Consider the following 16,457-nt stretch of genomic DNA (forward strand, 5'->3'; position numbering starts at 1 on the left):
GTGGATTTTATTGTCCCGGATACGCTTCTCATGGCTACATTCAGCTGCGTGTCTACCATGGCTGTATGAGCGCTGTTCAGCCATACTGGGCTGCAATATTCCCCAACAGAGTATACAAGTGAGAGAGCAGTTGTTTTGAGTACTGATGCCTTAGCTCCCCAACTTGTTCCGGACAGTTTGTGTAGTATATTGTTTCTGGTTCTCATTTTTAAAGCTGTTTCAGTTAGGTGTTTTCCATATGTTAGCGAACGATCCAAGGTCACGCCGAGATATTTTGGGAATGGGTTATATAACAGCAACTGATTTCTAATGGAAATTTGCGGTTTATAGCGATCATGCCTATTACTCAGCTGGAAGATGGAGGATTCAGTTTTATTTCTGTTTACTTTGAGTCGCCATACATTAAAAAATTCATCTGGAATTCGCAGATCGTGAGTGAGAGTCATTTCTGAAGTTGTAAAATCGTTAGCCTGCGTCACCAAGGCTATGTCATCATCTACATCTACATCTACATCTACATGACTACTCTGCAATTCACATTTAAGTGCTTGGCAGAGGGTTCATCGAACCACAATCATACTATCTCTCTACTATTCCACTCCCGAACAGCGAGCGGGAAAAACGAACACCTAAACCTTTCTGTTGGAGCTCTGATTTCTCTTATTTTATTTTGATGATCATTCCTACCTATGTAGGTTGGGCTCAACAAAATATTTTCGCATTCCGAAGAGAAAGTTGGTGACTGAAATTTCGTAAAAAGGTCTCGCCGCGACGAAAAACGTCTATGCTGTAATGACTTCCATTCCAACTCGTGTATCATATCTGCCACACTCTCCCCCCTATAAAGTGATAATACAAAACGAGCTGCCATTTTTTGCACCCTTTCGATGTCCTCCGTCAATCCCACCTGGTAAAGATCCCACACTGCGCAGCAATATTCTAACAGAGGACGAACGAGTGTAGTGTAAGCTGTCTCTTTAGTGGATTTGTCGCATCTTCTAAGTGTCGTGCCAATGAAACGCAACCTTTGGCTCGCCTTCCCCACAGTATTATCTATATGGTCTTTCCAACTGAAGTTGTTCGTAATTTTAACACCCAGGTACTTAGTTGAATTGACAGCCTTGAGAATTGTACTATTTATCGAGTAATCGAATTCCAACAGATTTCTTTTGGAACTCATGTGGATCATCTCACACTTTTCGTTATTTAGCGTCAACTGCCACCTGACACACCATACAGCAATCTCTTCTAAATCGCTTTGCAGCTGATACTGGTCTTCGGATGACCTTACTAGACGGTAAATTACAGCATCATCTGCGAACAGTCTAAGAGAACTGCTCAGATTGTCACCCATGTCATTTATATAGATCAGGAACAGTAGAGGTCCCAGGACGCTTCCCTGGGGAACACGTCATATCACTTCAGTTTGACTCGATGATTTGCCGTCTATTACTACGAACTGCGACCTTCCTGACAGGAAATCACGAATCCAGTCGCACAACTGAGACGATACCCCATAGCTCCGCAGCTTGATTAGAAGTCGCTTGTGAGGAACGGTGTCAAAAGCTTTCCGGAAATCTAGAAATACGGAATCAACTTGAGATCCCCTGTCGATAGCGGCCATTACTTCGTGCGAATAAAGAGCTAGCTGCGTTGCACAAGAGCGATGTTTTCTGAAGCCATGCATAGCATAGATAAATGTTCTTGCTTTCGTTTCTGGCAAGTCAGCGACATATAAATTGAAAAGTAGGGGGGCCAATACTGATCCTTCAGGTAATCCGTCATTTAAATTGTATACCTTGCTTACTTGACCATTTAGGTGAACTTGGAATTTCCTGTTGGACAGCATGTTATTGAGTCCAGAATGAGATTTTCACTCTGCAGCGGAGTGTGCGCTGATATGAAACTTCCTGGCAGATTAAACCTGTGTGCCCGACCGAGACTCGAACTCGGGACCTTTGCCTTTCGCGGGCAAGTGCTCTACCATCTGAGCTACCGAAGCACGACTCACGCCCCATCCTCACAGCTTTACTTCTGCCAGTACCGCGTCTCCTACCTTCCAAACTTTACAAAAGCTCTCCTGCAAAGGTCCCGAGTTCGAGTCTCGGTCGGGCACACAGTTTTAATCTGCCAGGAAGTTTCATGTTATTGAGTATTTGTGCAATTCTTTTACATGGAATTATTCTTAAGAACTTAAGAAGCATGCCTTTCCGTCGCACTGTATCATATGCTGATGTTAGGTCAATAAACACGGCCATTCTTTTCTTCAGGTCTTCGAAGCCCTTCTCTATGTATGTTGCCAACGCTAGCTAGCACTTGATCGCTACAACTGCGGTCTCGTCTGAAGCCAGCCTGTTCTACAGGAATGTGTTTCAGGATAGTCGGTGCAAATCTATTATAGAGTACTCTCTCCAGCAGTTTGTAGCAAACGTACTACACGAATACGTAATAAAAAAATGGGGGTTCCTATTTTAAAAAACGGAGTTGATAACCGTTTGACCTACGGCAGCGCACCCAGCGGTTCAACCATAACCCTATCTGGTTTCCACCTTCAAGCTAGACGAGGTTCGTTCTTGGTAGTTTTTTCGTTTGACGCTTATTTCGTGAGATATTTGGCCCGGTCACGATCAACGGACCACCCTACATCGGCATTGCCGACCGCAGCGCCTGTTTACGTATCCCTGCATTTGAATACGCATGCATGTAGCGATTTGTTTGGCGCTTGAGTGTAGAATGAGGTTTTAGTGACGGACGTGTGTGATGTGTTGCAGGCTACAACTTCCAGGGGTCGTCGCTGGTGGTGGAGCCTTCGGTGGCCGGCGGCGCCAAGAAGAGGTGAGCGGCGGCGAACGCATCTCCTTCTGTTCTCGTTGTTCACTCCTTGCTGTTAATAAATTTCCTTCCTGCATGCCTTCTGGACAATAAAGACTGCTCGTTGTCTTCTCTTCATTGTTGTGCTTGTCTGCGGACGTTTTCTCTTTATTTTTTGTTATTTGTGTGTTTAAAGGAGGCTACACACGTAACTGCGTGCTTGACAAGCACATACGGTCAGCCGTTTTGCTCAAGCATGCTCGAGTGTGTGCAGTTTCGATTCTCGATCGCATTTCAGTTATGCATGCTTGCGCGAGCATACAACGTACGCACGATTGTGTGTGTGTACTAATGCTACGGAGCATACGTAAGAACATATCAGCCGCGAATCGCTGCAGGATTTCATTCCGACTTACGAAAGCCGGTCTTTCAGGCGGAACATAAAATCAAAGCGATATTACGATAAAAACAAATGAGGCTGCTGCGTACGATCTTCTTGTCAAATATAAAGCAATTTATCCTGCACAGGAAGATGCAGTAATAAAAAAGATCAATCCACCGATGTCAGAATACTATCTTGTAGTTGTGGTCTTCAGTTCTGAGACTGGTTTGATGCAGCTCTCCATGCTACTCTATCCTGCGTAACCTTCTTCATCTCCCTGTACCTACTGCAACCTACATCCTTCTGAATCTGCGTAGTGTATTCATCTCTTGGTCTCCCTCTACTATTTTTACTCTCCACGCTCCCTGGTTCAAATGGTTCAAATGGCTCTGAGCACTACGAGACTCAACATCTGTGATCATAAGTCACCTAGAACTTAGAACTACTTAGACCTAACTAACCTAAGGACATCACACACATCCATGCCCAAGGCAGGATTCGAACCTGGGACCTGACTGAGCACCTAGAACCGCTAGACTCCACGCTCCCCTCCGATACTAAATGCCTCAGATCGTGTGCTACCAACCGATCCCTTCTTCTAGTGAAGTTGTGCCACAAACTCTTCTTCTCCCCAATTCTATTCAATACCTCATCATTAGTTATGTGATCTAACCATCTAATCTTCAGCACTCTTCTGTAGCACCACATTTCGAAAGCTTCTATTCTCTTCTTGTTCAAACTATTTATCGTCCATGTTTCACTTCCATACATGGCTACACTCCATACAAATACTCTCAGAAACTACTTCCTGACACTTAAATCTATACTCGATGTTAACAAATTTCTCTTCTTCAGAAACGCTTTCCGTGCCATTGCCAGTCTACATTTTATATCCTCTCTACTTCGACCAATAACAGCAATTTGCTCCTCAAATCGCAAAACTCCTTTACTACTTTAAGTGTCTCATTTCCTAATCTAATTCCCTCAGCATCACCCGATTTAACTCGACTACATTCCATTATCCTCGTTTTCCTCTTCTCCACAATTCTATCGGTACCTCCTCAATAGTTACGTGATCTACCCATCTAAACTTCAGCTTTTTTCTGTAGCACCACATTTCGAAAGCTTCTCTTCTTGTCTAAACTATTTGTCGCCATGTTTCACTTCCATACACGGCTACACTCCATACAAATACTTTCAGGAACGACTTACTGACACTTAAATCTATACTCAATGTTAACAAATTTCAGTTCTTCAGAAACGCTTTCCTTGCATCGCCAATCTACATTTTATGTTTTCTCTACTTCGTCCTTTATCAATTATTTCGCTGCCCGAATAGCAAAACTCATCTACTACTTCAAGTGTCTCGTTCCCTAACCTAATCCCCTCAGCAACATTTGATTTAATTCGACTGCATTCCATTATCCTCTTTTTGCTTTTGTTGATGTTCATCTTATAGCCTGCTTTCAAGATACTGTCCGTTCCGCTCAACGGTTCTTCCAAGTCCTTTCCTATCTCTGACAGAATTTCAAATTCATCAGCAAACCTCAAGGTTTTTATGTCATCTATCTGGATTTTAATGCCTACTTCAATTTGTTTGTTTCCTCTACTGCTTGTTCAATATACAGATTGAATAACATCAGAGATAGGCTACAACCCTGTCTCACTCCCTTCCCAACCACTGCTTCCCTTTCATGCCCCTCGCCTCTTATAACTGCCATCTGGTTTCTGTACAAATTGTAAATAGCCTTTTGCTCCCTGTATTTTACCCCTGCCACCTTCAGGATTTGAAAGAGAGTATTCCAGTCAACATTGTCAAAAGCTTTCTCTAAGTCTACAAATGCGTTGCCTTTCCTTAACCCATCTTGTAATATAAGTCTTAGTGTTAGTATTGCCTCGCGTGTTGCAAAATTTCTACGGAATCCAAACTGATCTTGCCCGACGACTGATTCTACCAGTTTTTTCATTCTTCTGTAAAGTATTCGTGTTAGTATTTTGCAACCGTGACTTATTACACTGATAGTTCGGTGATTTTCACACCTGTCAGCACCAGCTTTCTTTGGAATTGGAAGTATTATATTTTTCTAGAAGTCTGAGGGTATTTCGCCTGTCTCCTCTAAGAGTATCTTGCTCACCAGGTGGAAGAGTTATGTCATGGTGACTCAAATTCTGTACGAAAAAAAGAATGGTGTAAGCGTATCAGTCCTGAAAGTAAAAGCATCATCTGCTGTAAATAAACTGTTTAGCAGTTTTCGTGAAGTGTTTGGTATTTTAGTCTCGTTCAAATGTTCAATTACTTATAAAAGAGAGAAAAAAAGGACCTGTATTCTGAGAACACCTCGACGCGATATGCTGCCTTTGTGCCGAAACCGAACACAAAAAAGTCTTTAATTTTGCGTCTGCTGTGCCAAGTAGAACGATGCTGTGAGTATTTACAGTTAGAATCAAATGAGCCAGTTGTCTATCAACGTACTGAGTACAATGCGGAAAATCCGACTTCTCTGCAAAATCTGTCGCTATGCTCGACCAGTCATGCCAGCGCACCGTCCTCTTGAGTTCGACGTATTTCGCTCAAGAGCTGATGTTTATACACGCATCCTTAAGCCTTGTGGAGTCGTGAGCGGTTTGTGCATGCTTGTGCAAAACACTTGATCATGCGTGCTGGTCAGACATACAGTTACGTGTGTAGGCATCTTACTGTTAAAATGTTAATGCACTGTGAAATGACGCCAACCATTACTACAATGAGCGGCCGTAAGTCACGGGTAAACGTTGAATGTGATTTTTTAGTTTTTTCTTTATTCGTATTTGGCCGTTGCCATACCGGCCGCCCATCATGTTTAGGGAAAGATTGCTATCGATGGTCCACCTACAGAAAGTGTGTAATAAAATCTTCTGATATTGCGGTAAATATTTTATATTCAATGTATGTTGATCATCATCTTTTGCATTTGACTATAGCGGAAACGGAAGTCATAAATATTCACTGTTAATGAAGTGTTTGAAAAGTAAAAACATGTGTAAGCGGTCCAATCTAGTAGGCTGTTTTCCTTCATTGGGCAAGGAAGTTCCCGTGAATGGGCTATAGTGTCAGGGCCGGACTCATCTAAATAACTATCAATGCATTTCATCATTTTTTGTTTTGTTTTTAGTAGTGTTTTTGTCGGCATCTGAAACCGAATAATATACACTCCTGGAAATTGAAATAAGAACACCGTGAATTCATTGTCCCAGGAAGGGGAAACTTTATTGACACATTCCTGGGGTCAGATACATCATATGATCACACTGACAGAACCACAGGCACACAGACACAGGCAACAGAGCAGGCACAATGTTGGCACTAGTACAGTGTATATCCACCTTCCGCAGCAATGCAGGCTGCTATTCTCCGATGGAGACGATCGTAGAGATGCTGGATGTAGTCCTGTGGAACGGCTTGCCATGCCATTTCCACCTGGCGCCTCAGTTGGACCAGTGTTCGTGCTGGACGTGCAGACCGCGTGAGACGACGCTTCATCCAGTCCCAAACATACTCAATGGGGGACAGATCCGGAGATCTTGCTGGCCAGGGTAGTTGACTTACACCTTCTAGAGCACGTCGGGTGGCACGGGATACATGCTGACGTGCATTGTCCTGTTGGAACAGCAAGTTCCCTTGCCGGTCTAGGAATGGTAGAACGATGGGTTCGATGACGGTTTGGATGTACCGTGCACTATTCAGTGTCCCCTCGACGATCACCAGAGGTGCACGGCCAGTGTAGGAGATCGCTCCCCACACCATGATGCCGGGTGTTGGCCCTGTGTGCCTCGGTCGTATGCAGTCCTGATTGTGGCGCTCACCTGCACGGCGCCAAACACGCATACGACCATCAGTGGCACCGAGGCAGAAGCGACTCTCATCGCTGAAGACGACACGTCTCCATTCGTCCCTCCATTCACGCCTGTCGCGACACCACTGGAGGCGGGCTGCACGATGTTGGGGCGTGAGCGGAAGACGGCCTAACGGTGTGCGGGACCGTAGCCCAGCTTCATGGAGACGGTTGCGAATGGTCCTCGCCGATACCCCAGGAGCAACAGTGTCCCTAATTTGCTGGGAAGTGGCGGTGCGGTCCCCTACCGCCCTGCGTAGGATCCTACGGTCTTGGCGTGCATCCGTGCGTCGCTGCGGTCCGGTCCCAGGTCGACAGGCACGTGCACCTTCCGCCGACCACTGGCGACAACATCGATGTACTGTGGAGACCTCACGCCCCACGTGTTGAGCAATTCGGCGGTACGTCCACCCGGCCTCCCGCATGCCCACTATACGCCCTCGCTCAAAGTCCGTCAACTGCACATACGGTTCACGTCCACGCTGTCGCGGCATGCTACCAGTGTTAAAGACTGCGATGGAGCTCCGTATGCCACGGCAAACTGGCTGACACTGACGGCGGCGGTGCACAAATGCTGCGCAGCTAGCGCCATTCGACGGCCAACACCGCGGTTCCTGGTGTGTCCGCTGTGCCGTGCGTGTGATCATTGCTTGTACAGCCCTCTCGCAGTGTCCGGAACAAGTATGGTGGGTCTGACACACCGGTGTCAATGTGTTCTTTTTTCCATTTCCAGGAATATATGTTCATAGTCAAGGAGGCTAAAAGCACAAGTGTCGTCGTCAAAGATAAAAGTAGGAGATGCGTATGACTGATAATCAAAATGTGAGCATAACTTAAGTTTTGTTTACATCGGCCTACTTAGGCCAAGAGTACACAAAATTCGTGGTGGCTCATTCAAGGGAACTCACACTGCATCGCATAATAATACTAGCCTCCGTCCACAGGCACGTAACTTTTATTACGAATACGACAAAATGGTGTGAATGGCTTGTACTTTTCAATGATGGCTGCAAAAATTCAATCGCCATTACCGTGTCACTACGACGTTTCGAACGTGAATACTAGTTAGTTACAAGAACGTAATGCAAAAAAATAATAGGATATGAATATATGCTTGGTACATGGCACCATAGTGAACAACTCGTGAAGTAATTATACTACAATAATACAAAAGAACATAGCATATTACGAAATATCTCCGTATCATCTACACAGCGTATCTACGTTGAATAGCCAAATAAACTGGTACACGTGCCTAATATCGTTAGGGGCCCCGTGAAGAAGCAGAAGTGGCGCAACACGTCGTGGCATGGACTAATGAGTGAAGCAGTGCTGGAACGAACAGACACCATGAATCTTGCAGGGCTGTCCATAAATCCGTAAGAGTGCGAGGGGGTGGAGATCTTTTCTGAACAACACGTTCCAAGGCGTCCCGGGTATGATCAATAGTGTTCAAGCCTGCGGAGTTTGGTGGCTCGGCTCTGAGCACTATGGGACTTAACTTCTGAGGTCATCAGTCCCCTAGAACTTACAACTACTTAAACGTAACTAACCTAAGGACATCACACACATCCAAGCCCGAGGCAGGATTCGAACCTGCGACCGTAGCGGTCGCGCGGTTCCAGATTGTAGCACCTAGAACCGCTTGGCCACTTCGGCGGCCAACGGAAGTGTTTAAACTGAGAAGAGTGTTCCTGGCAGTAGTCTGTAGCAATTCCGGACGGGTGGGGTGTCGAATTGTTCTGCTGGAATCGCCCAAGTCCGTCGGAATGCACAATGGACACGAATGGATCCAGGTGATCAGACAGGATCCTTACGTACGTCTCACCTGTCAGAGTCGTATCTAGACGTGTCAGGGGTCCCATATCACTGCAACTGCACAAGCCCCAGAACATTACAGAGATTCCTCCAAACTGGAGGAGTCCGCTGCTGACATGCGGATTCCGTACATTCGTGAGGCATTCTCTATACCGGTACACGTACATCCGGTCGATACAATTCGAAACGTGACTCGTCCGTGTTTCCAGTCATCAACAATCCTGTCAGCGTTGACAGGTCCAAGCGAGGCGTAAAGCCTTTGTCGTGCAATCATCAGGGGGACACGAGTGGTCATTCGGCTTCGAAAGTCCACATCGATGATGTTTCATTGACTGGTTCGCACGCTGACATTTGTTGGTGGCCCAGCATTGAAATCTGCAGCAATTTGCGGAAGGGTTGCACTTCCGTCACATTGAACCATGTTTTTACGGCCATACCGATGTCGGAGGCTTAATGTTTTACCGGATTCCTGATATTCACAGTGCACTCGTGAAATGGTCGTACGGGAAAATCCCCACTTCGTCCATACCTAGGAGATGCTGAGTCCCACGCTCGTACGCCGACTATAACACCACGTTGAAACCCATTTTAACTTTGATAACTAGCCATTGTAGCAGCAGCAACCGATCTTACAACTGCGCCATACACTTGTCTTAGTATAGGCGTCGCCGACCACAGAGCCATATTTTGCCTATTTACATATCTCTGTATCTGAATATGCATGCCTATACCAGTTTCTTTGGCGCTTTAGTGTATAAAGAATTGCTACTAAAAATAGCCGAATGAAGAAGAGCTACACAGAGAAATGCATGAAAATTCCACGAACAACATCAACCATGCGCGAAATATCAGCTCGTGTCGTAAGTAATGCACTGTGATTCTCGTACCATCTAATGAAACTCAAAGTCAACCATTAATTGGTTAGTTGAGAGAACTGCCGCCCCTGGGCGGTAAACAGAAGAATTTGTGGTTGGCCACTGTGACCACCGCCCTTTGAAAGCATCTACATATATGTGGTGAGTTACAATGATTCCCGTTTCTAAGAGTTAATGGCAGCTTCTAGTTTGTGTTTTGTTTTTTCACTGCAAAAAGATGTCAGTAAAGACTTCATTTTGTTTTCCACATCGTGCACATTTCTTTCTAACGACTCATTCGTTTCCCGCCAAGCGTCTAATCTTTTCAAATTGGTTTTTTAATTGGAGTTTGTAGGAGTCCACATACATACCCATTTACGATAAAACTCTTATCATCTTTAATGCTCTTTCCACATTCCACTCCATACGTCGATATTTTCAAACAAAGAGTAGACACCCGTAGCGAGAGCAGGCATTGCCTGCAGGAGAAACAGCGATTGTGCAAATTATTTCAGGACAGCAATAAGTCGAACTCACAAGGATAGTTCCCTTGGGTGGGGCTTGAATTTTTGTAACGATCTGTGTAGTAGTGTACACTGAAGCCATTAAACGAAACGACCAAACAAAATTTAGTCTGCTAATCTAGAGCATTAAAATGAACACCACTCTTCAGATTGCTGTCGTAGCGTAAAGGATAGTATACTACCCACACTACCCGCGTAAACAGAAGATGGTAAAAAAATGGTTCAAATGGCTCTGAGCACTATGCGACTTAACTTCTGAGGTCATCAGTCCCCTAGAACTTAGAACTACTGAAACCTAAATAACCTAAGAACATCATACATATCCATGCCCGAGGCAGGATTCGAACCAGCTGTGGGGCGGCGAAGAAGTTGTCGAATGAGTTGTTTGAATGTTCATTTCACGTAACAGACTATTGCCGATGCAACATATGTGGGACGGCGAAGAAGTCGTTGTTTAATGTTGAATGAAAGTTGAACATTGCCACCTTAAATCACGCGAGCCTGGCAACTAATTTGGTGGCCAGTCAGAAAGCGAAGGGAAACTTACTGACCTTAGTTCCCAGTCTGCACGGCCACATTCCTGTACAGCCCAGCTAAACGAAAAAATATCCATAGTTCTTCACGGGATTAGGGCTGCTTCAATAAAATTTAAAGTTCCAAACAAGATTTTATTATCTTAAAGGCTCACACAAATTACTCGAAACTTCTGAAAATGCTAAAGACATTAAATATTGTTAATTCAGCCAATCGTTTAATAGTTCAGAGGCGACTTCTACAGCAAGTTCCTCCCGAATAGTTCATTACTCTTACTAACGGTGCTCTATTAATAGTTCGCAATAATGTTAAAAAAAAAATTAATGCTCGCCTTAAAAGTGGAGTTAGTCACCACTTGCCACGCGGAATTATACTTCACACGGACGGCACAATAACAGTTTGTTACCGAAGTCTAAACGATCCAGGACGGTGTACAGTCCTCGCGATTTTTCAATGTCCGTTTACATTGCTAAGTACGCGCATGTCACAGCCCGCTATGATGTCACCCGAGGCGAGGCGCGATCGGACGTTAAGCTCGCGTGGACTAGGCGTTGGTCTAATGCGGAGTGAGCTTACTACTGCCTCTGCCGCTCTTTTTATATAGCTCCGGCGCGTACCGCCAAGAGAGCATCTGTTCTTTCCGTTCCTATGCAGATGCCTGTAGCCTCCAAATGATCGCTATCTCAGGCACATAATCTTAAATATCATATTTAATAATAGCTTTACAAACTTCTCAATTTTTGTATACATACATCTGAGCAGTACAGAAGCACGTAGAAAATCTCAGCCCGCTAAAATTAAAACTTTACTCTCTAGAATTTTTACAATGGAACTAACGGTAGATTGTTACCTCTGAACCATAGCTTTATCAAGACTTGTATCAGCTGTTAATTATGCTACAAGACTAAAACTTGGTGTAGCTTTGTTAATTGTCCTATCTGATCATTGGTCTTAAAGAATTTGTTTTATCATTAAAATTTAAAGTACTTAGTCTATAATGCTTATGTACATTTTACTCACAAAAGTAGTTTTTACTAAATTACTAAAAAACTAGAAGAGGTAACTGATTGTGGTATTTCCATTATTATTATTAGGGTGAACTGAAGCATCCTACCAATTTTCAATATTGTAGCTCTATTATTTCGCGCCTCTGATTTTTCCGAAAAACGCGGATTCTGGAGTCAATTTTAGTTTTATGGTTTTGGAAACCAGCACCACTCATTAATGACTTCTTACTGCACCTTCTCACCAAATTTTGGCTTCCTAGCGTCATTATTTAGCGCCTCCTATTTTTCTTTCAAAACGTGAATTTTACGTAAACTACTAATTTTATAACATTAAGATTTGTTACCTGAAACATTATTACATAGAACTATACTTTAACAAAGTTTTACACACAAATCTTAATTTTTACTTTTATGTTAAATGTGGTGCAATACTATATGCAGGCGCGTTACGATGACGTGACGCTACTAGCAGTGAACTAGGGTAAGTCCCGTGCACTCGCTCGCCTCTGTATCTTATACATGATACAGCGCTTGCTTTGCTTCATCACCCCCTTTTTAATTTTCGTGAAAATCTATTTTTGAACAAAATTAAATTTCTAAAAGAACAAACAAGCGATGGATTACTTTAGTATACCTCTTTCAACTTAAGTTGCTTCTTCTTAGGAAATTCCTTATTACTACATACACAAAATAACCATACTCATATACACATAGAAAACCTAGTACAGAAGACATTCACAAATTATTTACATACATTTACATGGAAATATAAATTTTTCAATGGTTACAAAATAGTTATTTTTTTTTTCTTTAAAATCAGTCTCTTCCTGAAAAAGAAAATACACACGACTTTTATCACTGCAACGCACTCACATTTTTCTTTTACTATAATACTCGGCACTGTGGTGGGTGTCCTACTGTAACACTCATTTAATTTCACTGATTGACAAAATTGTGGGAGGAAATTGTATTCACTGTGGTTTGCGTCTCTACTTCCAATCTCCCTACCGCTTGTTGTCAGTCATTCATGCAGCCTGCATGTCCCTGAGAAACAGACAATACAGTCTAAGTTTCTGTTTTCAACTTATATCTAAGGTAGGACAAAGTACATTTTATAGTTTATATTCTGGCACTATTTTACTAATTGTGAAGTTGTCAGAAAGACATTTAGCACTAAGTCGTATCTGATACAATAGCTCCTACTTTCTTCTTTCATAAATAATCTTTTAGGTTCCTAAATAGTGAAAATTCTTTTAGCAAATTAATATATTAAGATCTTGCTTCAACTTAGAAAATTGAGTAACCTTTTTGTTTTAATGTACTCTGGCTTAATTATCGTATGGATTAGTTCATCAAAGAAGTCATTTGCTGACCAGCACTTTGCTTTATTGTATGAATTACTAAAGAAATTAGTTATTTTCAGTATACCGATTCCAAATTTCTGCATTTTCCAATATTTGTGTGTTTCTGTTGTCTGTTTAACTATTTATTCGCCTCAAGCAAGATTTAGCGTTTTTCACCATTTCACGAGACGTGAGGGAATTATTCTTTAATCCTACATCATTTACTTCAATTTACTTACTTCACTTCTTCACCTTATTCATTTTCTCCCTTTTCTTCCAGATTCAAAAATACTTCATTTCTCCACTTCTTTCTCCCTTTTCCTTTTGTCAGCCTATTGACGTCCTGTTTCTATATATTTGGTGCGATCCTCACACCACTTCCACACATCTCCATTTATTTAATTCTAAAACGCCATTGCTTGCCTCTATGAGCATTACCTTCTTACGCTGTTTTCCTTCAGACAACCTTATTTCTAGCAACATACTACCTTCTGCATAATCTCATGGATTATTCATATTCATACCGTACTTCGTATACTGCAAAGTGTCTCTCTTAGTTGTAGTTTCTAACCCTTTACAATTACATGAAATATTTTAATTTATTTATTTTAGCCATGTTTGCCTCTTATTGGAACTCAGACTTTTGTTTTGCCATTCACTAGGTAGATCCTTACTAAGAATACTTAAAACCTAATAGCATATATACAACATGAAGACATATGTGATTCTTACCTGTTATGATAGACCAGAAGAAGGGAATGAAACTTGAAAAGGAAATAAAGTTTCACCCAGCTGGGACTGCACGGTACGCCAAACCGTGTATCCGCCAAAGAGTGGCAGACTCCCTACAGTAATTAATTACTGTTAATTTTAAATTCCTTTAGATCCACAATATTTCTTAGACCTAGTTCTCTCTTTTCCTTTAGGATGTGTCTCTCTTCAACCTTAGCACTTTCCTCATTCTCACTGAAAACCAAATTTTCCTGCAAGTATCCTTTATTCTTTATTACTCTAATAGGCAGTTCCCAAGTTTCATTACTACCGCCTATATGACTTCCTATAAAAGACTCTCTTATCACTTTAGAGTCAGGTAAAGTTAAAATTAAGTTGTTCTGATCAAAATTGATCTTTCCCTGGTACTTTGATAAGAAATCAGTACCAATCAACATATCAACACTTAAGCCTAGCACAATCAAACAAGGATGATCTATTACTACGTCATTTATACCAATGGGTATCAAAGCTTCGTGTTGAACTGGTCTAGAGACTTTTCCAGTAGCACCTATAATCTTTAAGCCACTTACTTTCATAACTGTTAACTTCTCTTTATTGGGTATGGTGTCAAAAAATGTTTGTGATAAAGCACTTGCTTCACTGCCACTGTCAAGCAGACAACGCACAGTGACTCCTGATATGTTTACTTTGATAACAGGGTGAGTTATTTTACATTGAACAGGTTGCTCACACACCTCGTCTAATAAATCTCGTTCTATGTTCTTCCAGCTAAAGTAATTCTGATCAGTTGCAATTACATTTACATTTACATCCTGGGGCTCATCATGCTCTATAATCTTAGCTGCTTTCTCTAATCTGTCCACTAACTTTAAATCGAAGCATCTGACGACTTTTTCTACTTTTGTTTGCTGCACATCAGCCAAACTATCCTCTACCTCTGAGCAACTGCGTCCCTGCGCAATATTGCTGTTCATAAGAATGTCGTCACCTTCAACCATTTGTGGCACGTTTACACAGCTACTAGATTCTTTCACCTCGTTACTATTTCTACCCCCTTCATTCATCATTTCCTCCTCTCTAAAGTTTTGCAGTACTGATTCTACTTCTGCTACTTCTACTTCAGCTTTTAGATTGCCATTTTCATCGAAGATGTAAGCTTTTACTTCATCATTATTCCCATCAGACTCAAACCCATTATCTATTTCTTCCCCATTATCTACCTTGAGTTCCTGTTCTTCCTTGACCCATTTTTCTAGTGTATCCAAAATACTATCCACTATTTTGTGAGAGTGGCTTAACACATCACTGGTATTATCTGTATTTATTTCGTCATCCATGTTGTCTGTCTGTGTATGTTGGCTGATTGTCTGTGTTTCCGTTACTGGCTGTGTTACTGTTACCGCCTGGTGAGCGCCAGTTTCCTCATAGACGGGATTTAGTTTCCCACACGCGGCCTGTTGTGTTCATCTGTGACACCACTAGATATAGTAGCATCATGACTCCCTTCTTGTCTTAATGGCATAGGATTTACTTCTCCACTTTCGTCATAGTAGTTGTTACGAAAGCGTGGTGAGTATCTACCCCCTCTTCCTCTGCCACGGCTTTGGTTTCGATAGTTTGTTTTGGTGTGCCTAACTTCCATATTTCTAACGTTCACGTTTCCATTATTTTGTACGTGATTGTTAGAAGATTTGTTATTCTGCTGCACCTGCTCCTCAGCAGCAGCTACTCTTTCCACTCTTTCCAGATATTCAATAAATTTGTCTATATTATCTCTAGGGGCGGAAATGATCCTCTTCTGCCAGTACCACGGCAGCTTACCTTCTAAACCCATAATGATCATATCTGGCTTCATCTTTTCTGTCAAATGTGACAGTCTTGAAACCCACTTCCTAGCGAAATCCTTTACTGATTCACGCCCTGGGAAAAACTTCTTACCACTCCAGAATTCCCTTAACACATCATTTTGTTTGTTATGTGACCAGTATTCGTTGAGAAATGCAGACTTAAATTCAGATAAAGTTTTACATTTGATCATTACATCCGCTGACCATCGCAAAGCATCACCTGACAAATGACTTCTTATAAATGAAATTTTTTCTCTTTCTGACCAAGTGTTGGGGAGAACATCCTCAAAGTCATTCCAAAATTCAAGAGGGTGAATGTACTTATCAGGATCAAAGCGCAAAAACTGTCGACACCCTATAAAAGCGGCGTCAACTGAAGTCACATGCTGTACAGTAGAATGACTAGAATTAACAGAGGTTACTCTATTTTCTAGGTTAGCAATGTTAGTATTTAATTCCTCTACTTGTGACTCTACTGCTTCTATCCTGGCAGAACATCTTTGTTCCACTGCACCACGAATTTCGGTACAGGTTTCTTTTACTTTCTCAATGTTTTTCTGACAAGTATCTACTTTAATTTGTACCTCTTTAACTTTGTCAGAGCAAAGTTTGGACTCGTTGCTCAATCTTTCGGACAACCTCACTTCCAAAAGTTCATCTGCCTCTTGATAATTTTTTTGAATTTGATCTATTTCACATTTGAAAGTACTATGCATTTTAGTTAACTGTT

The 16,457-nt window shown here is 42.2% G+C and overlaps 1 protein-coding gene across 1 annotated transcript in view; it reads left to right on the forward strand.

Annotated features, from left to right (window-relative positions):
* The window catches only part of LOC126295504 (insulin-like growth factor 2 mRNA-binding protein 1), a 717,023-nt gene that overhangs the window by 163,913 nt on the left and 536,653 nt on the right, over positions 1-16,457 (forward strand). The window contains 1 exon segment of the mRNA XM_049988083.1: positions 2,772-2,835. Coding sequence (XP_049844040.1) covers positions 2,772-2,835 — 64 coding nt within the window.

The sequence above is a fragment of the Schistocerca gregaria genome, chromosome 11 (genome assembly GCF_023897955.1).
Source record: "Schistocerca gregaria isolate iqSchGreg1 chromosome 11, iqSchGreg1.2, whole genome shotgun sequence".
Lineage (NCBI taxonomy): Eukaryota > Metazoa > Arthropoda > Insecta > Orthoptera > Acrididae > Schistocerca > Schistocerca gregaria.